This window comes from Photinus pyralis, unplaced genomic scaffold (assembly GCF_008802855.1).
Source record: "Photinus pyralis isolate 1611_PpyrPB1 unplaced genomic scaffold, Ppyr1.3 Ppyr1.4_LG7, whole genome shotgun sequence".
NCBI classification, from domain to species: Eukaryota; Metazoa; Arthropoda; class Insecta; order Coleoptera; family Lampyridae; genus Photinus; species Photinus pyralis.
In genome coordinates, this window is record NW_022170738.1 from 11005973 (window position 1) to 11031622 (window position 25650).

At 36.2% G+C, this 25650-nt stretch overlaps 1 protein-coding gene across 1 annotated transcript in view; it reads right to left on the minus strand.

Moving 5' to 3' along the window:
* LOC116175999 (dual specificity protein phosphatase Mpk3-like) overlaps window positions 1-20989 on the minus strand; it is a 29907-nt gene extending 8918 nt beyond the window's left edge. The window contains exons 1-2 of the mRNA XM_031494418.1: window positions 20463-20989; window positions 444-689 (exon numbers count right to left, since the gene is read on the minus strand). Coding sequence (XP_031350278.1) covers window positions 444-689; window positions 20463-20838 — 622 coding nt within the window. The 5' untranslated portion in view covers window positions 20839-20989. The remainder of the gene's footprint in view (window positions 1-443; window positions 690-20462) is intronic.
* Between the last annotated feature and the right edge of the window lie 4661 nt (window positions 20990-25650).

The window sequence follows — 25650 nt, forward strand, 5'->3', positions numbered from 1 at the left end:
GCCGTTCGTGTTGTTTGTGAGGTCATTAGAATCTTTAAAAGTAGTCCTCAAGAGCTTGCCATGCAAAATATTCCATCATCAGGAAATTGATTCATTTAGTATTTAAAATCTGCTTAGAATAGTCATTTTTAATTTTAACAAATTTTATACAGGGTGTCACTTATAAATATGTAAGTAAAAAGGATTGAGTAGAAAGGTTAAAAACAAACATTTTTTCCAAAGTAAAGACCGTTCTTTCCTTTTATACATTATGGCTCGCCTTATGATTTCTAAAAAAATGGAGAATCACAAATATTGGAACCTTTGAAGGTGTAGCCCAAGAACGAATCATTTTTATTTGGAAAGAATATTTGTCAAATAGCAGCAAACTTTGATTCTGAAAATAACTAAAAAATAATTAAACCTAGCATGGGAACTTTGGAAAGAATGTCGTGTGATCTTACCTAAAGAGCTGTCACATCTATCATCCGTATCAGAACTATCAGTCGAACTATTTGCTGCCGAAGAGAGGCTGTCACAACTACGATGTGGTCGATGAAGCGGCGGTGCTGAGATTCTTAACGATCGTAATCCCATAAGGGGTAGTGGGTCAGGACCTGCAGCCGGAGGCAAAGTTCCCGTCGTCTCTAATAACTCAGAACAGCTGTCGCACCATTCAGGATAAGACGCTTTAAATCTCGAAAATCCATCTGTAACGGAAAATATCGACATTAAAAATAGGTCACGAACAATGCGCGCCCAATTTCCCAAATAAACGCAACTCTTAAGATCGAAGATTGAAGTAATGCCAAACTGGCGTTCACTCAAATACGACTCGAAGCCAGTGCAAATTAGGAAACGCGCATAAATCGATTATCGAAGGGTCGTCCTAATTAAAATTTATGAAACAACTTTCGCAGGTGAGGTTATAATATTCAAATTTTCGCAATGAGGACAAGGAAGCCTGCAGCTGAACCTACTTTTCCCAACTGCACCGTTGCTAGGTAACAGAAGGAGCCACCCCATTATAACACGAGGTATGTTCGTTCCTACTGAAAAGCCACGTTTTCACCTACTTTCCAGGAAATGTCGAAACCCAATTTCAAACTTTGACCTGGAAATAAACCTGCGAAATAAGCAATCGAACACATCCCAATTAACTCATATTTCTTCGACAATTCAAAGCCAACCCGAACTTTAGGTGTTATCTGAACTCGCACAGTCAAGTTTAAAAATAGACGTACAGGCGCTCGATTTTTAATGAGGTGAAAGAAGAGGGCGTAGGGACTCAACCGGGAATGAATATTATGTACACATTCACAATTCCAAACCCAATCGATTGATGAGCCTAAAAAAAGCTCGGGGATAATAAATCTACATAACCGAAATTCGTGGACGACTATGCCTGTTATTCATTAATTATTAATTAATTTTATAACAGTCTTGTAAACAAACGCGAGCGCGGACTTTAACAATAATCACTTCGGCATCGGCGTTGGAAATCTCATTAAACAAATTTGTTTATATAGCAATCGGAAAGTTTTTACAAAAAATGTGGGAACATTCTTGAAAAATCTAGCCGTGTCACGTTTCAAGGAAAAAATGCTTCGCATCCGCTTTCATTCCTTATCGCCGGTGCCTAATCTTTTATCGACTTGATGGCGCCTCGATGTATGGGATACTCGTTACAATAATTCAGGTAAAGCCAAGATTTCGGGCTCCACGTCCTTCTAATGGCCTTTTCATTACAAATTATTACAATAAAAAGTTGGTTGCAGTGGAGAATGGGGCAATTTGTACTAACAAACCACCAATCATTCCAAAAGCAAGTTTAAATTCCTATCACGGGAAAGAACCAGGAAGTATGTAATCCCAAAAGGCGGAACCATCACAAGCAATCAAAGTAAAAATAGAAAGTAATTAACATTAGATCTTTAACGCCCCATATTATTATTATGTAAACAAATAGACCCCCGCCCGCGCCGAAATGTCTGCCTGTCTGTTTAATGTCATAGCAGGTTCATTAATGTTGCACGGTTGCAATGTACGTAATTTCCGCTACAAAGGTGTGTCTTTATTCATTATTTCATGTACGTGGATATGTGGGCGTTAACAACATTTTAATTGTTTTGCATTTTACAACTTCTTAAACGCAATAAACATCCGTTGGGATTCAAAGCGGAATACAAATTGCAGTTAATGTTTTTTTAGCGATTGGCGAAATTTAAAGAACACTGAAGGTCGACAATGTCTGAGAATCACAACCACTTTTTTGTTATAAAAAAAAACTGTTTATTGTTACTAACGTATTCAACGCGTTCTTCGATCAGAAAAAAAATTAAAATACTCATCAGTCATCAGGTACCGCAGGCAATGTCTAAGAACCGGACCCCCTCACCCCCCAATATAACGTTTAATTAATTGCAAAATGGTAATGACAGGTAACTTCAAAGGAACTGGAGGACAAGGGAGCTTAAGATGCAGATTAGGTAAACCCTCGAGCAAACCCAAGAGCCACTTGAGCCAACCCGACCTTATGATAGATAAAAAGAAGGGGCGGATCTTTCTTGCCTGGAAGTATTTCATACCCCCCATTTTTGCATTTCACGATTTCACCCCAAGACTTTTAGTGGTTTTAGTACTTGCAGCATAACTTTTGGAAAAGGACCAACGAACGTAACACCAGAAGCCCGTGGGGTAGGAAAAATTCATCAAGAAGGGGAATTTTATGGGAATGAATTAAAAACCCACACGAAAGTGCTTAAACTTGATACAACTCAGTATACGAACATCTTATGCTAGTTGAGGGAAAGGAACACTCAATTTTTATTTCCATCCCTCCCCACAGATCTCTCAAAGGGAAGGGCACAGTGAACCTTTATTGCCTGGGTGGTATACTCCCTGGATCCCCCGGTTCTACATTTTCCCCCAAGACTTCTCACCGGAAACAGTGAATCTGTCTTGTGTGTTTACCTGGGGGTATTTCCGGTGGTAGATTTTTCCCCAAGACTCCCCAGTTTACGTACACATTATGATAGTGAAACGTAAGGGCGGATCTTTCGTGCCTGGGGGTATTCGATCCCCCCCCCCCCAGATTTTGATTTCTCCCCAAGACCTTCAGTGCTTTTAGTCATAATTTTTGGAAAAGGACCAACGAACGTAACACCAAAAGTCTATGGAGTACCAAAAACTCGCCAGGAACTCACGAACCTCCCACGTGAAAGGGAAGGGTACAGTGAATCTTTGTTGCGTGGGGAGTAAACCGCCCTGGTTCTACATTTTTCCCCCAGGCTTCTCACTTTGAACAGTGAATCTTTTTTATGTGAAACGAATGGGGGGTATTACATGCCACCCAGACTTACTTGCGCCATAATTTGTGGACGAGGCCCATGGAACGATTACCAGAAGCCTGTGGAGTAGGAAAATGGGTCTTTATACATGAAAGTGCTGAGCCTTGATCGTAGTAGTACATGAACACCTATGATAGTTAACAGAAAGGAACATTTTTTATTTCCTAGGAGGTTTTCCATACCGCCCCCCCCCAACACCCCCCTCCCAATCCGAGTGAAAAGGAAGGTTGCAGCGAATCTTTATTGTCCGGGGGTATACACGACTCCACAGTGTCTCCCCAAGACCATTAGTGCTCTTAGCACTTGCACCCTAATTTTTGGAAAAAGACCAACGAATATAACACTAGAAGTAAGGGAAATTTGATGAACCTTAATTAAAATTCCAGACGAAAGTGATTACACACATGGGAGGTATGGAATAATGGACTAAACGGCTGAACCGATTGGAACCAAATTTGGCACACATACTGTTAGAGTTAGACCACAGCAAATTGTTTATTCTGCGTCCGATAACAATAAAATATACCGGGTGTTGCATTTAAAAACAAACAGTTAAGGAAGTCAAAAAAGAAGACCTTGCGATTATTAAATGCATTAATATTTGAAATACAGTGTGTTCAAGTTAAGAATGAATAGCATGGGGAAGTCGGAAACCATAAGAGATACACATCAGTCGGTTAAATTAGAAAAGTATTTTAGGGATTAGTAAAATGATGTTAACAATTTCGATCAATTACGAAGAATTCGTAAAAAAAACGAAATTAACTCTATTCTTTTTTATTTTGATGTCAACGCCTACTACACCAAAATCTTAAAAATTTAATAGTAAGCCTTTTTTTCTTACTTAAATAATAAACAATTTTTAACATTTTGACGTCAAAAAGTCAAAATAATGCATTTATGGTTCCTTCAAATGATACACTAAGAATCACGAGAAGAATCATCTTGTGCCATTGTATTCGTAATAAAAAATGCGAGTCAATACAGTACGTACTTTTTTTCCGGTCCGTATAAAACATAAAGTTGAAGATGGTTTTTCAAAAACGAAACGTCGTAGTGAAAATCTGTGGGCACCATCTTGTAAATCTCAAAAAGTGCCTATGAGGAATTTGTTTTTTGATATCTTTAAAAAAAAATAATAAAATCGAATATGGTTCATTTTCCGAATATCTTCGGAACTCCGAATGTTTTAAACATCATTTTACTTAGCCCTAAAATACGCGACTTTTTTCTAATTTAACCGACTGTGTATCTCTTATGGTTTCCGATTTCCCCATGCAGTTCATTCTTATCTTGAACACACTGTAGATAATTAACGAAGATCATCGAATAGAACTTGATACTTATCCTGTATATATTTTCTGACCATTTCCTACGCTTTGGGAGAGACAAGAGTTTTTTCCGTAATCAATTTTGAGTTTTCCAAAAGCGAAGATTATGTTTATGTGGGTTGCGGAAAGATGGGAACACCAGAAACAGAGTGGTCAAAACCTCACTCTGTGTATGTTCCGCTTCGTACTTGAGCTTAACAGTCCCAAGAGATCTTGGTGGCAAACTTCTTCTATTGTCTTGGTTCTGTTGTTATCGAGCCTAAAGATGAAGTGAGCGAGAAGAGATGGGATGCAGACCAGAGGATCGATTTATTTCTTTATAAGCAGTGACGGATTATTCATAGGGACCAATAGACTATAAGTTAGACTCCGAAATTTGGGGGGGGGGGGCTAATAGACACGAGATGAGTGAGTTACAGTCAAACACTTTGTTCACGAAATACTTAATACTGTAGCGAATCTCGAGGCGCCATGAAAGATTACTCATCGGCCATAAAAAACGAAGGCGGGTGTGATGCAATTTTTCCGGGAAATATGATGTGTGCGAGGCCTTAACTACTCCTACAGTTTTCAAGATATTTACTTCGTTCTCTTTGCATTCGGTAGCTTATACCTCCCGCACCTCAGCCAAAAAAATCTTGACGACTAATGTACGCATGCGCAGACTGTGCAATGACAACCTCCTTATTTATAGATATTTTTTTGAAATTTTAACCGCATATGCTTCTAGTCAAGACAAACATATCGTAATATTCTGATTTATAGATATCGCATATTTTAAACATCAGGTGTGCGGGTCATTTCAGGAGGTACGAAGTTCGCTAGGTCTGCTAATAATAATAATATCAGAAAGTGCCATAATTTAACCAGCGCATGCACAGTCACGATCTTTATTCCGACGTCAAGATATGCATACTTTTGAACATTTTTCGAAAGAAATTCCCCTTATGTGATGTCCGCCCGTCTGTTTCTCGAGAACGAAAAGAGGCAGCAATCTCAAACCTTCGCCAATGGACCAGTGATATCGAAAATGAGCCGGATTAAAAGTCGTGTTTCCGAATGCGAACTGAGTGGCCGCTTTTCCTGGCCAGAATTAGCACTATATTTTTGCAAAAACCTCGAGTGATCAGTTCAGTTCATTCACGTACATGAAAATTAAGGAGGACAGTACTCCCCAATGAATCATCTTGCCGTTTGGGTGCCTTTACCACCCACATACTACACCTTGTATGAAGACCGGAAGTCCATAGATATCTACGATGGCGGGCAACAGACAGACGGAAATGTTATGTCGACGGTATTCTATTTTGAAAAACTCGATTTCAATGTTGTACAGTGGCATTGAATGTTTCCCTTATCAATTCAAATGTACACGTTTCGCATGTAAAAATAGAGTGACTAATGTTTTCATAACACCGTTCCACATTTACATCGAGTGAAAATATACACACATGTGAGGAAATGCGCTAGAAATAGACCTTTTTTCTAAATGCCATACGCTCACATTTTTCACGCTCCGGATGTTGAAACAAAGCGTTTTATTATCGACCTTTCGGCTTTTTTTTAACCAACCATTAAGAGTGCAGCGTTTACGTAACGCGAAACGCTTATCTCCTTTATGAGCGCTTATAAAAACACAATAATGAAAAGATAACAGGGACACTAAACGGTTAATGAATGAAGATGGCAGCGTTTCTGGAAGGCGCGCATTTCGCAAAAAACCGGAAATCCGGTTTCGGGAAACGATTAATCTATTTCTGAAAGGAAATCGTTGCAGGGAAATGTCAATTTTTAGTGGCCTGACTTTCTGTGTCACATTGTTCGGCGTGCAATTTGCATTCGATAACAAATTCCCACGTGAGTGAAGTAATAAGCCGTGCAACGGAGGCTCTCTCACTCGCGCGCGTAGTTAGTCTGAATGGCGCCCATCCGGTAGGAAATCGTATCCATCCATTACGATTTCCGGTGTGCTCACCTAACCTTGCCGAAGTTTACCTTACCTTGGCCTCTTCGCCGTCTATCTTCCATTCAAATTCTTTAATGCTACCGACAATCATAATTATGTGCTGGAAATGAAATTGTTTTTAACATGTAATTCGGGCTCATGAATAAATAATCCCATTTTTTGCCGATTTATTAATGCTGAGATCTGGGACACGGGCGGAATTGGAGAAAATATTCGGGCTCCTTGTGCATAGCGAAACTTCCGCTATAAGACAGATACCTACGCCAATCTTTCCAATTACAAGCGCGCCCTACGAAAACGGATAAGAGATTCCTAAGACGGCCCTGTAATTGAGCGAATAAATTACAACTTATCTATTCCACGAACATTTTAATTAACCGCTGGTTTGCGTTTATTCTTGGAAATAACTAATCATATCGTAGCTCTTTCGCAATATCACTTTTTCCCCATTGCTACGCGAAAATGGAATGTTTGCCCGTTTGGGCCTTTAATCGCGATTAAATAAAAACGCAATGCCATCGTGTCTAAACGAATGCACTTTAAAATAAAATGTACGAAAGGCGTGGGTTTATCATTACTAAAATTGGCAAGGAAGCAGACGGGCTGGGTGCCCTTGAAAAGGGACGAGGGCGGAAAACGGTTGCTACCCACACACATTATTCCATCCCTCTTTGGGATCCGTTCGGCGTGGGCGGCTTATACAAGAAGGGAATCTCGGGCGCGCGATCTTTATTCTGCAACCCTTGTGTCTCCTTCGTTTAGAGGTGGAAAAACATAATGCAATTATTTCGCGTTCACTTACACTTGTAATCAGATAAGGTTGGTAATTGAACTCGCCTTCCTCATTTGAAAAAAGAAAATCTGATGGGAAATTTTTATCCAGCACCACCCTTTGCCAAGTTAACTACATTACGAAGTTTATACAATTTAATAAACCGTCACACTGTCACCATGGGCTAAAGCTTATTTTCATGGAGATTCACGAAGCCCGTCCGTTAGAAAGTTTCGGCAGTTCAAATAGAAACTTCAAATTTAGTTCACAGCCATAGGTAATTCGTAATTTCAAGATGGCGCCACTTCCGTAAATATCGAAAGTTGCGCCAACTTGGTTTTTTAAAAATCGAAACATACGAAATCCGAATTGTTTTCTAAATGCGCCATTTTCTAAGGAATTTTTCGCGTGACCGCTGAAAGTCTTGAAAAAGCTTCCAGAGCTGATGCGATTTTTCAAAATTAGCAATCAAAAATGTCAAAAACTATTATTTCTGATCACTGATTTTATTGAGTGAAACCATTGAATAAAAACACTATTTTTATTCAATGGTGAAACGAAATGAATACTCATAAACAGTATTTTCGTGTGGAAGTAACCGTACATTCCACAAATTTAATTAAATGGTACACCCTGTAAATTTTTGGAGCTTAGACGTGATACGGTGGTTTCGGTAACTAATAGGTACGAGGTTGACCAGAAAAATAATTATACGCAAACACAGCGGAAAAAATATTGCTAATTTATTCATAGCTCATTGGAAAGATACATACAGGCCGCTTCAGGATATCCAAAAGGATGACACTACTTGAATAAATTGACTAAGTCTGCTTTATTTGAAGTAATGTAGAGTCAAATGAAGAACGATTTTGATCCATTCATTCATGGCTATTTAGATTGAAGAATAAATTTAATTATTTATTCGAGCGACCTGGTATTTGTCCGCTCCAAAAATTTAAAAATATACAGGGTGTGCTACTTAAACGGCGTAGGATCACTGCCGCTCAAACACCCTCAGTCCGTTGCCAGGGATACCACGCAACCTACTAACCTCCAATCTTGAAATTTTTGGTATCTTAAATTTAAATCTGAATCTGTTTCTATAAGCTTTATACTTATGTAAAACTTATAAGCCAAGAACGGTTGGACAGATTTTCATGATCTCTGATTTGTTGGATTCGTTTTCGACCCGAATAGCAGAATATTTTATATAAAAAAAACACGAAGAAATATAACCTAATTATTATAAAGCTAAATACGAAAACTAATGACAACAACCGCCAAATCAAAAGTATTCAATCTTACTAACCGTCAAATTAAAAAGCGGTTGCCGCTTAAAAAACTTCCAAATATTTAAATTGTGCACAGTGTGACGCTCAAAATATTTAAAGTTGTAATTTGGAACAAATCTTCAACGTATGTTGAAACGACACACACGTCTGGAAAGGATTTAAAATGTGCATTGTCTGATTATACAACTATTCATAGTCAGTTAAGTTAGCTCCTCCTGCGGGCTCTAAAGGTTCTGCGCATAGCCCGATGTAACCTTCTTACATGCTGGCGCACCAGTACAAAGCCAAGTTAAGTAGGCATATGAAAACTCACAATACTTTGAAATATTTAAAATGTGCACCGTGTGAATTTGTAACACATCACCACCATATCCTGAAGCGGCAGCTCTTTCAACTCATAAAACCTCAAAGAATTTAAAATGTGCAAACTGTAATGGCATTATGGAAATGTTACGTATTCCAGCAATCAAGTTTTTTGTTCACCAACGACGACACAACTGAATTTTTTTATAGCGAAAAATAACCCAGCGCGTTTAATTAATCTGTCCTTGGCCGAAAACGACTACCAGAACGAGGAAAAACGGGATGTTTGAATTGTTTTTGTAGCCGCCGAGGGCTCTCGTGCCGGGGAGGGAGTCAATCTTATTAAATTATAGGTCCGTTAATTATCGGTTTTTAATGGTATTCGAAAATCCCGGATTGAAACAGGTAAAGTTGTGCAATTTAAGGAAAATGTGCCGCTCGACCTCATATTCCAAGGAACAAAAGGGCATGAGTTAAAGAAAAATCCGTCCAATTGAGCTGGGCTTTATCTCAAAAGCGCTTTTAAAAAAGTCTGACATCGGTTCCATATTTTTCCGATATCGAAGAAAAGAGTAATTAATTAACACGAAGGTAAACAATTTTAAGGTTTGCAGTTTAGGAGAATATACAGGGTGGGCCATTAGTGTGTGGGTGAAGATTGTGAGTGTATTAACGCGCATACTTCAAATTCATTGTGGGGGAATGTTGAAGGACCCTTAAGGCTACAACCTAAAAATACTTTCACCGAAATTGCAATTGTTATACAGGGTGATTTATATCAAAGTTGCATTTTTTTTAATGTAACCCCCTGTATACATATTTCGATTCCTTGGTCAATTTTAGTGTGACTTTATGTATTACACATGATATCTAAAATGAGTCGTTTAGCCGCAATTCGTCGTTTTTTCAAAAAGTAGATGTCCAGTAGAAATTGAATATCGCAGTTATCATAAAACTTAGAAGGCCTCGACTTTGCAGTGGTACTAATCATGAAATGTACTAACATACGCCGAACGACTAAAGTTATACTCCTTTTGTGTTAAAAGAAATCACTCCGTCAATTTTCAAAATTTCAACCAAAGGTAACTTGATTTTTTTAAATGAAACTACCAGGTTTTTTTTATCGCATCAAATGATTTTATTACCTTTTTAACAATATAAGCATGTCGATATTTATCTTTTACATCTTTTTTTTAATTCAACAATTTCTAATAATTCAGTGTTTTTCGATTTCCAAAGCCTCTCAGTAATTAATAGGGCGTTCTAAATTATAAACAGTTGAATTTATAAAAAATTACTCCAAATAAAATAAAACAAAAACTTAAAAAAATCAAAATAAAAAGTTTAAATAAAAATAAGAAATAATAATTATTTCAATAAATGTTCAAGACCACACCTCCCAGGAAATTCTTGATTCAGCCATTCTTTAACGTTTATAGAAAAATGAGGTAGAACACCATCATACTGAAACCACATTTCTTCTACGATGTGCACCAGAACATTTTGAAGAAGAGCAAAAAAAAAGAGACTTACAAATTTAAAGCAAAGAGCACCGTTTAAAATATGTTATTCAAATTCTATTTTTCTAATACAAAAATCAACAACAGAATTCTAAATGCTAATACACTAAACTGACAGATGATATTTCATTTTATTTTGTGTTAATATTTTCCAATATGGCTTTCTATTCAAATTGATTTATTTACAAGTTCACGCATTGGTTTAAATGCAAATTCATTATTTTATCTTTTAAAATGGGCTACTACAAACAAGAGTTTGTGTTTTGTTTTGTGGGGGGTAAATGTTTTATCATTTGAATTGATGTTCTTACTTTTTAACGGCCTACTGATTACTGAGAGGCTTTAAAAATCGCAAAAACACTGAATTATTCGAAATTGTTACATTACAAAAAATAGGTAAGAGATACATACCGACCTGCTCATACCGTTAGAAAGGTAATACAATCGTAAATTTCATGCAAAAAACTTCGCAGTTCCATTAAAAAAAATCAAGTTACCAATGATTGAAATTTTCTAAGTTGACGGAGTGATTTCTTTTAACACAAAAGAAGTTTAACTTCAGCCGTTCGACGTATGTTAGTACATTTCATGATTAGTGCCAGTGCAAAGTCACGGCCTTCTAAGTTTTATGATAACTGCGATATTCAATTTTTACTGGACATCTACTTTTTGAAAAAACGACAAATTGCGGCTAAACTACTCATTTTAGATATCATGTGTAATACATAAAGTCACACTAAAATTGACCAAGGAATCGAAATATGTATACAGGGGGTTCCAATTAAAAAAAGGCAACTATGATTTAAATCACCCTGTATAACAATTGCAATTTCGGTGAAAATATTTTTAGGTTGTAGCCTTAAGGGTCCTTCAACACTCCCCCACAATTAATTTTAAATATGCGCGTTAAAAAACCCTCAATCGTTCATCCACACACTAATGGCCCACCCTGTATTTACGTTTCAGAACGTTATTTTCATGTTGAAAATTATCGAGATTAAATAAAATGTTTTTTTGGACCTTGGTTTGAGGTTATGCCATCCTTTAGTACAATATGGATTACAATATTTTGGAAATGAGAAAGTTTTTGAACGGTCAGTTTTGGAGTAGTTTGTGTATGTGAAATTTGGAAATGAAGCTTCTGGAAATGTCAAACGTTTTGTAAATGTGCAAAGAAATTTGAAAACGTGTAGAGTAATCGTGAACGATACTTTTGACGATTTTGCCATTTTATCGTATAAACTGGGGGTCGAGGGTGCTTGCTGGAGATCACAAAAAATTCGTTTACGTTTCAAAATTGTTATGTTGTTGGTCAAAATTAGTTAAACAAAAATTATGAAACATTTTTAATTTGGAATTTGATGGATCCTGGAGTTGAGAATTGGAACAAAATAATGAAACCAAATTGACTAGGTAGGGGTGCCAACTTGATGTCTAGAATTTCATTCCCCGAGAAAATGAGCTGACATTGAAAATACGTTAGAATGTTAACAATTTCCACCGTCTAGCCAAGAATAGCCCATCGGAATCCTTTTTAAGTTTTCATCTAGATCAGAATTTATTTATATGTGCGCCATCTTCAAACGTCCGTCTGTCACAAGTTTTCAAGAATTCGGTGCCGTTTTGGGGTCAATTTTAAATTAAACATGAGGAAGCAGAAGTGATTTTATTATGCAAGCGTCGTTCGCATCTTTCCAAATTGGACAAAATCGGATATCCGTACGAAATTAATCAAATTTGACATTGGCGCCCCGAGTTAATTCCTTTTAACGGTCTAATATGGGCATCAAAGGAAACGCATGACTATTGTTATTATCTAGATTCACTACACAATAAAAACAATAATGATCGCGTAAAAAGGATATCCTCGACAGGATAAGATCGTAAAGACGCCATACACTACTGAGGCAGAGGCGCGCGGACGTTCAAAGGAAGAACTTAACTATGTATATTTTATATATTTATAATTAGAATTTAAAATAATTACTTATAGGATGCAATGCCTAATAAATATGTCTACAGCGCTATTCATTTATCTTGCTTTTTTTATAATACATAATAATAACAACTTTATGTATCTAGCTTCCTGCTGTTGAACATTAATTAATGCATTAAAGATAATGTAATTTATTTTACAAGAAGCTACTGTTTAAAGACGAGGAGAAAAAACGACGTTAATATTCGCCATATTTTAAATTGAAAATTGAAAATAATTTATTAGAGCGAGACGTCAGCCGAAATTGCATCCTTTAAATTCACATTAGAGTCACCGGTCTTGTTGATAAATTAATGCTTTTTTCCTGAACGTTCTGTCATCTCGCATATTTCCCTCCCTCTCGACGGGTTTGTTAAATATTTATTGCATAGTTTCCGTCGCGAAAATGGCGATATGCAAAATTTAATCAGTCGCGATCCCCGCGCGTGCCGCTCTAATGGCGAATTTTCCTTTTTATTCGATCCAAATGAGATGATGAAATAACTTTTTTTTTACGCTCGGACAGATTTTCTATATGCAATGAAAGTGTACTACACGAACTTGTGTGAAGTCAGCAACAATCACATTTTAGATGAGGTTTATGCAGTAATCAAATTTGCGAATGAGTGGGCAAGATCAAATAATAATTATTATTACAGTCTATTGAAGGTATAAGTATGTAGATTCAATATCAATCCAATTATCAGTGCGTTAATATGCATATTTCTGCATATTACTGCTGCATCACGAAATAAGCAAATCTATTATTATTGAATGGCTGTTACCCTAGTTACGCCATGATTAATGATTTTTAAGGAAATCGCTTTTCCATTGCTACATATTTATTCGCATCGTTGATATTGAGAATATAAAATCCTGGATTATTTTAAATACCCATTCCTGTGGAATTTAAGTACAAGATTGTTTAATAAATTGGGATTTTTCGCTGACTGCTATTGGTGTCGAATAAAGGTCACATAACCAAAAATGCAAACCAAATGTAGCGAATATTCTAGAAATTGCGATACATTGCGGCCCCATAACAGATAGGTCATCGGTGATACGAAACGAATGCGAGTGTGACGCATTCTTTCCGGGAAATATGGCGTGTTTGATCGAGAACATTTTAGAATATTCGGAAGCGTTCGAGAACTTTCGAGCTATATAAGCAAATCGAATTGTGCTTCAATAAGTTCTAACAGCGTTGCCAAAGTGAAATATCTGCCATCAATAGATCGCGCTCGTGTTGTTATAAATAATAATCTGATTGGACGACTTGTTTCGACTTCGTAGTCATCTTCTGGCAGTAAACGTTTTTAGTATATGACATTCTTTATAATAAAAATTGCATAGTCAGAAGACGATTCTACGGAGTCGAAACCAGTCGCTCAATCAAATTTTATAACAAAACTTGGGGAGAGTTTGGTGTTTTCATTAGTCAACTGGACTACATTAAATATTAACTTTCGCATCCATCAGTTTATTGCTCAAAATCGGTCTTAATCCTTACTTATTTATGCACGAATTTTCTTGAGAAAAACACCAAAATCGATTTCTGGATGCCGAAGAAATGATCCATGCGTATTTTTAGGGACGAATTTATTTTTACCCAAAGGATGACAAAATTGTTATTTATGCACCAATTTTGTATAGAAAAAGACCAAAATAGTTATGCACGCTCAAACTATAAACGAATCGACTTTAAAGGTAGTATGTCCGTCTGTCTATGGGACGTAGTGGTTTTGATTTACTTGTTTTCTATTGGTGCTTGTGCATGAGCTTGGTCACTTCTTGTCCTGTCTCGTCTTGCAAGTCTTGGAGTGTGTGACTCTGTATACACTACCTTTTTTTGAGCCCCGAAAAAAAATTGTCTCAGATCGACCCGGAAAAAAAATTTTCTTATAGAATGTGGCCTGTAGAATCCATAATTTCAAACAGTTCCAAGATTGGGCTACTAGTTCAAAAGTTACAGCCCTTTGAATTTTCTTTCGAAATTGGTTTCTAGTCTATAACTTTTGATTGAGAAGTCTGATCGAAAAAGTACGAATTGTTTTGGATTCTACGCACCAAAATTAATAAGAAAAAGTGTTTTCCCGAGAAATTTTGGTGCAGTCGATTTTTGGTAAAAAAGGAAGGTTATACACTGCCTTTTTTTGAGCCCCGAAAAAAAAATTGTCTCAGATCGACCCGGAAAAAAAATTTTCTTATAGAATGTGGCCTGTAGAATCCATAATTTCAAACAGTTCCAAGATTGGGCTACTAGTTCAAAAGTTACAGCCCTTTGAATTTTTTTTCGAAATTGGTTTCTAGTCTATAACTTTTGATTGAGAAGTCTGATCGAAAAAGGACGAATTGATTTGGATTCTACGCACCCAAATTAATAAGAAAAAGTGTTTTCCCGAGAAATTTTGGTGTAGTCGATTTTTGGTAAAAAAGGAAGGTTATACACTGCCTTTTTTTTGAGCCCCGAAAAAAAAATTGTCTCAGATCGACCCGGAAAAAAAATTTTCTTATAGAATGTGGCCTGTAGAATCCATAATTTCAAACAGTTCCAAGATTGGGCTACTAGTTCAAAAGCTACAGCCCTTTGAATTTTCTTTCGAAATTGGTTTCTAGTCTATAACTTTTGATTGAGAAGTCTGATCGAAAAAGTACGAATTGTTTTGGATTCTACGCACCAAAATTAATAAGAAAAGTGTTTTCCCGAGAAATTTTGGTGTAGTCGATTTTTGGTAAAAAAGGAAGGTTATACACTGCCTTTTTTTTTGGCCCAAGAAAAAAATTGTCTCAGATCGACCGGAAAAAAAATTTTCTTATAGAATGTGGCCTGTAGAATCCATAATTTCAAACAGTTCCAAGATTGGGCTACTAGTTCAAAAGTTACAGCGCTTTGAATTTTTTTTCGAAATTGGTTTCTAGTCTATAACTTTTGATTGAGAAGTCTCGAAAAAGTACGAATTGATTTGGATTCTACGCAACCAAATTAATAAGAAAAAGTGTTTTCCCGAGAAATTTTGGTGTAGTCGATTTTTGGTAAAAAAGGAAGGTTATACTCTGGTATAGGAACTTACTCATACTAGTAAAATTGGGTTAACGTGAATATCGCAATTTGGCATTCATATTCGTTTTCTTTACCCCTTTATGCTTCCTTCACTTTTTCCCACGGTGTCATTCACTCTTTCGTCCATTATTGACTTTTACTTCAGGTCTTCTTCACCACCACTTACCATTTATCATGACTTCTTCAAACCTCCTTCGTGGTTCAGATATTCTTGACGGTTTCTTTACACCTTCTTGGAGTGTTATATCTTCCCTCTTTTAGCCATCTGCTTTTATGGCTCTTTCGCGCATCTTTCACGCCTATTTCACCGTTTCGTTATGCCCTCTTCCTTCGATCTCGATTAGTCCCTGGTCAACAATTGTGTAACACAAAGACAAATGACACATGAATCACCCCGATCTTCTTTTATTTCGTGTGATGAGGTAACAGAACAAAAATAGTGCAAAATAATTTACTCCTATGATTAAACATCGATATATCAAGTGAGTCAAAGTAAAATCTACATTACTAAGAAGTTCTAAAATTAGTGGTCGGGAAGTGATGCGGATATACTACCACCTATTTCATGTTGTAAACTGCAAGTTCCCTTCTGGGTGACATCATCGGCGTGTGTAGAAGATATAATTAAAACATTCATGGTACAAGTAATTATTAACGTTGGGCGCCGCCAAATTTCTTAGATCTCAATACTGTTAGACCTCTCCCGTTGAATAATTTAAAGCAAAAAGCCTTTCCATTGTGTCAATTTATGGTAAACGAATGCCCGGTAACTATATTTAGAAACGAAGCGCTCGCTACCTTCTTTCATTTATAATTTTTTTCGGCGTAGGTTGGTAACCTGATACAATATCTCTGAAAATAAGTTCATTCATTCATATGCAGCAAGTTCGTTACACCCACTACTCAAAGATTACTAATCAATTCCGCGCCCACGACTCCACTCGTAACGAGATTTTAAACCTCGATAGTAAACAATCCAATTATCTAGTACCTACTTTATTCCTCCGTCGATAATCTGTACATCCGCTGCAACAAATGACCCGAGCGAAAATGAGATCGGGGTGTCTTAAGGGTCCAATACTTGGCCCGTTATTATCTAAATTTATTTAATAACCGATTGAGCCAACAAGAAGTGTCCGCAATTAATCAAGCGCGTAAAAAATCGTAAGTACAATAATCGCCCATATGTCCAGTTAACGTAGGTGTATAGTGAATGGGGGAAAATGAAATGACAATTTGTAAAGCCCACGCATTACCAAGAATTTTCTAACTCGTTTAATTACGCGAGAGGGGGACGTGGGAGGGACGCGAATACTTTCGGAGCGAAATTATCGGATTAATAACCCACATATCATCCTACCAGTCAATTTTTTTCTTTCACGAGAGAAAGCTGGAGACGCCTAGGAGTTGCGACATCGGTTGTAAACAAGCTTCAGCATTGAAATCGTGGGCCGACGTAGCGCCATCTTGCCGAAGTGGTGTCATTAACCGGCCGCTCGCTCACCCTATTGCACAATTAATTCTTGGGGAATTACTTTCCCGCGTCTTTTTTTTTGTTTAAACATGCAGAAGGATGTTTGACTGGTCGAGGCCTCAAACGACGCACGCGACTCCCACGTTCCATCTTACAAAATTTACATTTGCACGCTATAAAAATGTTTATTTATGGCACCCCTTTAATTTTATGCGACTAATTTGTGGGGGCGTTTTAAAATCGACCTTTGCATAAAAGGCAAGGCCACGTGTGTCATTTTAAACTCGCATATTTCAGGAAAGTATGTCGTGTGGATTGTATACTAACAAAGGAAACATTCTGATGCATGGTCAGCTAGTGACCCAGCAAAGTAGTGGTCATTGAATGAAACAGAATAGGGCATGTAATTATTTACAGTAAATCAAATGGATTAGGTAAATTATTATTACGCAAGCATAATTAAAATGTCATCAGCTATGCTGGCTGAATCATTTTCAATTCCAGGTATTTGAACGGAATTAAATTGTTTATTTAATATGGGCTTTGCATTCAACAACGAATTTGTTATTGTCCGATTCGTTTTGAAGTAAGAATAACCCTGAGGGTGGTTCATGAGAATGTAACTGGTGCACGTCACAGGAAAAATTTGTTACGAACTTGAAAGAATCTTGAGAAAATCGGTTGCCATTAGCTCTTATTTACTTTTATAACTTCCTTTATATTTTTCGCGTTTTTTTCGATATATATATATATTTTTTTAATTATGAACTTTTTTTGATTTTTTATAAACATGCTTGGAATTTTTTCTCTATTAGATCTAAGTTTTTAAAATGACTCCCATATGAAAAACAAAAGTAATCGGTATCGATATAAAATACAGTATTAATGATACCGAAAATTCATTTCCATCACATTCTAAAAGAACACAAACAGTTCCCTAAAGAAAGTTCGTGTGGTATTTAAATCCCTCCCCAAATAAGCATTTTAAAACCAGAAATAAAAAACGTCAACTGTTATTTCTCGCCATTAGAGGGGGGAAATGTTTTTTTTTATTTATTTAGGCATAACTCGAGGATCATTTTTGTCCATTTAACCAACTCTCTATCTAAGCGAATATGCGAGATCTCTTACAACCTGATGTATATTTGAATTTTTAACCATAAAGGTTTCCAGTAAAGACCCACATATCGTAAGTGGTATAAATCAAATATAGACTGCGCAAATGGTACACCCTGTAAATTTTTACTTTTTTGAATTCTACAGACGCTTTTACATCGGATACGAGGTGGGTTGGAAAAATAGTCAAATTTTATTTTTAATCTAGGTGGCCATGAACGCACCAGAATCGTTCATTGAATTAATTACATATACCTAGTATTGTAAAATTCCTTTAATTTATTTATCGCTGCGAAAAGACGGGAACTTTCGAGAATATTACAAAATATACTAAAAGTAGGTAGTGATCTATACTAATTAGAATTACGATACACCAACATCTTTTAATAACCTTATGTTTTTTAAAAGCATAAAACGCATTTTTAAGTGTTTATTTAACATACATACAAAAGAAAATTGCCGTCGCAGATACAGTGCCATAGTGCAGATCTTAAAATGTGATACGCGCGAAACTGGGGGTTGGCTGATTAACAGGATATGAAGAATCCCATACGATTTTCAGTGGGAGAATTTTTTGACACTCAATTCGCGACTTTTATCCGGCTCATTTTCAATAGCACTGTTTTTTGAAGTCGTAGAAATCGATTGGGGAAGGTTTGACATCGCTGTCTCTTTTCCCCTAAAACTAGAAGAAACTCCATACACTGGAACATTTGGAAGAATGTAGTTCTCGAGAATTTGTGAAAAATATTCGCTTAAATTTCCGAAAATATTGCAAAATTCGGTTGCAAATATTCGCGCTCCACAACACTATATAATATACCTTTTTGCAAATAGGATTACAGTGGCTCAACCGGGTATTTTGAATTGCTCTGTATATTTTTCAAATCACTTCCTACAATCAGTTGCTAAACCACCGGTTTACATCTGTACAAAGTTTTTTTTTCAATTTTTTTATGTTATCGGTAAAGTATTAATTATTTATTTGAACAACCTTGTATACATGATATGAATGAGAAGTCTGTCAATACCAGGTGAAAAATAAGCAAATACAGGGTGGTGCACGGTAGGTAGGAACATAGGGATTTAACATGGGAAATTAGTATTATGCAAAATTCTGCCCTCCTGTACATTTTACAGAAAAAACTGTAGAGTTGTTCAGAATTAAAAGATGCATACAAAACTGTTTTTCAATGTTTTATTAAGCTTTTGGTACACCCGCAAATTTAAAAGTAAACTTGAACATTTCTATTATTAATGGCAATTCATAAAACAACAAAAGTCATGGCTATTGCTAATAACAGAAGTGTTGAAACTTATTTTTAAATTTGCGGGTAAACCAAAAGTTTAATAAAACATGTAAAAACAGTTTTGCATGCATCTTTTAATTCTGAACAACTTTAAACTCTACAGTTTTTTCTGTAAAATGTACAGGAGAGCAGGATTTTGCATAAAACTAATTTCCCATGTTAAATCCCTATATTCCTACTTACCGTGCACCACCCTGTATATGTAGAACAATAGAACTATTGTGGCGTAGTAGAACTATTAAGGGTGTAAACAGAACTATTAAATTCCAAATTTCTATTCATCTGGAATTTCCTCTCAAGGCCACGTCTTATGATTTCTTTCACATTTTTTTTCTCCTGAGGGACACTCCATTCAATGGTTCGGGGTAGACGGGATGTCTACCTCAAATTCCACACCTCAAACGGTGGGAGTTCACCCCTGCAGTACCACATATTGTACCAAGAATACAATTTTAATGTCAGGACCACAAAAATTCATTGCAAAACAAATTAAATAATAAAAAAAAGGCCGAAGTAGGATGTATAAAATTAGATTATGTGTGTGTATCCTTTGAACATAAAATAGGAGGTGCCTATTTAATTTTCGAAAACACCGGATACGATCACGTCTGACATCCGGTAAGCACTAAATCTGTAATTGTGAACGATCTCGTGAAAAGAGAAATTTTCGTTTTTATTAATTATGTACGCCAGTACGCGATTAGGTAATGGAATTATTTATTAACCGTGACATAATCACGACGCTTAAGTAATCGTTGAGGTTATGAATGAATTGGAAACTTAAACTTAAAAATATTCAATGGGCAGAGTAAAAGTACGTACTTGAAGCAATCGGTGAATGGAGGCAAAAACTAACATTATTATTGCACTGGTCGATTGTACCTGTGGATCATGGAAGTTTAGATAAACATGCCACAAATTTCCACGCCAGTTACAAGAGGAAGCTTTTCGCAATTTTGCAAATGCAATATACGAGATCAAGGCGAAATAACGAAAAAACGAGAAAAACTAACCTTCTAAGCACACCACACGGCAACCATCTTGAGTCAGCCTTCGCAGTAAAACGCTTAGCGTAGAATCACTCAGGTGTTGCTGAACTCCGTATAACTCATTATAAAGAACGAACAAATTCTCTTTATAATTGCTACAAATCTTATTCTTAAGTTCTCTGCACTTTATCGTCGAAACGAGATCAATTTTTCCAGCGGCCAAACGTCGTAGCATTATAGAAGGAATAGAAAAATTGACGGCATCTCGAATGTGAGATTCTCCGTACTCGTTCGAACTTCTACAGTCTAAAATAACCAAACTTTTCGAATCGCTCCTCAATTCGGCCAGAAGCCACTCTTGCGATACGAACTCGTATTCGGAATCCGGCGCGGTGGGCATTTTTAACAAGCACACACTTTCGATTATTATCTACAAAACACTTTCTGTCAACATTGCAAGCTAACAGTCACCGTCAAATGTCCGTACCACACGACACAACTTCTCAGAATGATTATACAACTGCACGACTGCCTGCTCCTTCTCCATGTTTCTGCTATTGTGCGAGGGTGTACGACTTCGCTCGTCTATTCGCGACGCGCGATTGGTGGAAAGTCACGTGAACCTCTACGTTCCTCCAACAGGAGGCGAAAACGTCATTTCATTCAAGAGGTTTGAACAACAATGCGGCGTACCACTCTAGCACAGACGAACGTTGCTGTTTTAACCTGTAACCGCCTGACTGCTGCGGGACGTCTACCGCTACACTCGCACGGATCGATCCCGAAAAGTAAGCGTAGGCGTTTATGATGGGGGCTCATATAATTGAAGGATTTAGAGAAAACGAAAATAAGTGACATCACTCCGTCGATCCGTCATGAATACGCATTCCTTGCGTGACTAAATATCCTCCTTTAGAGAATCCATGATCGATAATAATGAATTATATTTATGAATGAATTACATTAAATGAATGACTATTTACATGTTACTTAATTCCTGTTTATAAAAAGCGCAAATGGCTATTAGTAGGTATCCAATATAAATAAATTATTCACTTTGGTGTAAGTATCGTGCCATTAAAGAAATAGGCATTTCGTAATTTAATTAATTAAAAGTAGGACTTATACCAAATGGCTTTAAAGTACAAATCCGCCAGTGCCGTACTGAGTTTTGTAGTTAAAGTCTAATGCCTGGCAATGATTACAAGGGCGTCTATACATGTCTTGATTTTTTAGTTAAATCCACGAATAGAAAAATCATTTTTCGATAAATAACGGCGGTTGTAATCTGAATAGAAAAACGATACAAGTACCAATATGGGACCGCGAAATTGTTTTATAAGATTATTAACATATTCCACAGATCAAATCGCCCACGTAAAGATAGGCAACTTAAATTGCATTTAACATGCCTTGGGCAATAACAAGAAATACAAAAGAATCTAATGACATTGATTAGTTATTATCTACTGCTATCATTTACTAAAACAGGCCCCCTTACGTACTAATAAATATTGCCTCTACTGCCATTTGCTGCTATTGTACGCTACACCGTGTTCAAACCAAATCCTAGATCCATCCCTGTAACTTTGGAAGAACTGGTGATGTGAATGCGCAATTTTGATTGAAGATATTATGAGAAAAAACGAATTGAATGCTTTAAATATTTTCCTATCACTATCAGTATTCAATTCATTTTTATTACTTCTAATATCGACCATTAAAATTTTACATTCATATTGTCTGCCAAAGTTAGAGAGACAAGTTTGATTATTCTTAGCGCATTGTCCAACTAATGTTGGCCACTTTTTCCGTCGGTCCGTCCGAAAATCTTAGGGTTTTCTAGATATTTAGTTCGTAATAGGTACCTTATACCTCTGACACTCCAACCGAGAAAAATCTTGACGATTAATATGCGCAATGTCTACTTTTTTTAAAAATTTATAATGAAATTGTTTTGAAATTATACCCATAGATGCTTCTAGAAAGTACACGCATATCGCATATTGTAAAAAATCAGATGTGCGCAATGCAGAGCTGGGTAGTGCTTTGAAAGAAGTGCTTGCTAATGGACTTCAATTACTTTTAGTGCTTAGAGCTCTGTGCTTCAATTACTTTTCTAATTCAGGAAAAAGTGCTTCAATTACCAAGCACTTTTTTTTAAAAGTACTTGGAGCTTCAAGCCCTATTGAACTGCTTGAAACACTTTCATACAATTTCGAGCACTTCTAAAGAGCTTCAAGCACTTATCAAGGGCTTCTAGCACTTATAAAGAGCTTCAAGCACTTATAAAGAGCTTCAAGCACTTATAAAGAGCTTCAAGCACTTATAAAGAGCTTCAAGCATTTTCAAAGAGCTTAAAGCACTTTCAAAGAACTTCAAGCACTTTTTAAGGGCTTCAAGCACTTACAAAGAGCTTCAAGCACTTTCATAACGAAGCTCTTATCGTGAATTAGGTGACGAATTTAGAAAACCCTTAGTCTTACTCATTCCTTCACTCCTACTCTGACGTTACCTACGTGTTCTGTGCTTCATTAGTGATTAGTCTGCAGTCTGCACATCCCACTTTTGACTTCTTGTTTTTCGTATTGTGTGGTTTCCTGTGAAACTGAAAGGGGTCGTACGATTTCGCGAACAAAAAAAGGAAGAGGTAATAGTTCTGCCATTTATTAACGCTGCCCTATCATATTCAGGGCATACTGGCATACGTTAAGTTTTGTTCTAGTTATTTATTATTATTAGTTATTTACTGCCGCGTATATAATACATTACCTGAACGGCAAAAAAAGTACCTAATCAATTACCACGCACTTGCCACTAAATTAACATTTTTATAAAAGGCCAGAAAATAACATCAAACCGCCAAAATAGTAAATACCAAGAATAGTAGAAGTTTAAATTTTGGTTTGCAAGTTATTTTTTTAATTTAGTCTTAACCCTTATATCTGTATTACTTTGATTATAAGGAATTGTTATCTTTTATTGTCCTTTTATATTTGTAATTAAGAATTATTACCTACATACTAAAAGTTTACAAATTTTATCTGTGCATTTCTTCACGTAACATACTATCACTAATTTCAATTATTTCAGAAGATACGTCTCGGTAGGTACGTACTTACAAGTAACAAGTGTCAAGGAATTTCCAAGCAACATTCTGGATTTTTTTCATGTAGGTAGTACCTACTTTTATAGCGCATGCAGTTATTACTTCTACATTAGTCATTACCCATGGGTACGGAGAGAGTACTGTACCGATAAAAACATTTTTTTCTTTACCTAATCGTTTTAAACGAAAATTTGGACAAGCAAAACTTTAGCGATAAAACCACTAATTCCTCCAGTATAATTACGATGCGGAAGTACTGTTTCTAGCGTGTTTTTTAAAGTGTTTCCAGCAGGCTAGAAACCAATTTGGAAAAAAAATTCAAAGGGCTGTAACTTTTGAACTAGTAGCCCAATCTTGGAACTGTTTGAAGTTATCGATTCTACAGGGCACATTCTATAAGAAAATATTTTTTCCGGGACGATCTGAGACAATTTTTTTTTCGGGGCTCAAAAAAAGGCAGTGTATAGCCTTCCTTTTTTACCAAAAATCGACTACACCAAAATTTCTCGGGAAAACACTTTCTCTTGTTAATTTGGGTACGTAGAATCCAAATCAATTCGTACTTTTTCGATCAGAAGTCTCAATCAAAAGTTATAGACTAGAAACCCTGGTTTCCAGTAATATGAAAGGTGCTTTATATTGTTTATATTTATATTAATTTATATTGTTGATTCAAGCACTTTTAATGGCTTCAAGCACTTTCCAAGGGCTTGGTGCTTTGTATTTTCAATTACTTTAGAAAGTGCTTGGTAATTCCAAGCTCTTTCATCACATAAAAGTGCTTAGTGCTTGCAAGCACTTTTATGAAAACGATGTGCTCGGTGCTTAGTGCTTCAAGCCCTTTTCAAGAGGGCTTTACCCAGCTCTGGCGCAATGTCTACTTTCTGATTTATAGATATTTTTTGAAATGTTAACCAAAGATTCTTTTAGTAAAGGCATAAACATATCCCATATTTGCGACTGCGCAATGCTAAGAGTCTGATTTATAAGAAAATTTATGCCATAACTTATTTTCCTTTGTACACTAAATAGTCCCTTACATGACCTTTTGAGAAGCTGTTCAATTCATGGAACATGCGCTAAAGTTAGTGAAAACCTTTTTTTCATTTTGAATATACCAGAGCTTTCAATGTTAGCTACCATTTTTATTTAAAAAAAAGTATTAATTTTGCACTTAAATAAAGGAAACATGTATCCTATATCTATTATAATGGATCACCTGGATTAATAAAAGCATTATTATTTGTACATCTTCGCATTTCCCTAGGTCCCTATGGAAGATAGCAATAGTAAAATCTATTCCAAAAACTGCAAAGCCAGAAATTTACTCTAATCTCTAATCCAATCAGCATACTACATTACTACCGGTATAATACTCTAAGGTCCTCGAAAGATCCATCGAAGGCCAAATTTAAGATTTAATTGGTACTCAACATAATGTTTTACCTAAAAATCGGAATCAGGTCAAATCATAGTTGTTGTACGACCTTATCGCCTGTAATGGATGATATTCTTTGTGCATTGGGTGGTGGCAAGTGTGCAGTTGCTAGTGCTGGTGCTACTATAGATTATAAAAACGCATTCCTTCATTTATAATTTGTTATTGGCAATACTAAAAGGCATTTCAAAAACTGTGCATTAGACTGATGAAGAGCTACAATCCCAATTAGTAACATTAAATGATACTTTATGAAATGCAATTAGTAAAATGTAAAAATCTTTAAATCCTCAGCAAATAATAAGATATTACAAGAAATTAAACAAGGCAAATAAAGATTAAGAACAGTAGGGGACCGAGGTTAGACCCTTTGGCGGTTAAGTAATGCAAATCAATACGGATAACTCATGTAAAATGATTACATATATGTTTCTCGAACGATATCTGTTAGATGAGAGACTTATTTATATCCACAGATCAAGCAAAAGGCATTAGCGTTGGCTTGGGTAACAGACAGATTTAAGAATTACATCATCAGTATTAAACTAATTCTAGAAACAGATTAGGCCTTAGTTCTAATACTATCGAATTAGATTAAATTTTAGATACAAGTATTGTATGACATTAGGAATGCTTTTATGAGACTGCAGCCGATGCATTATCCT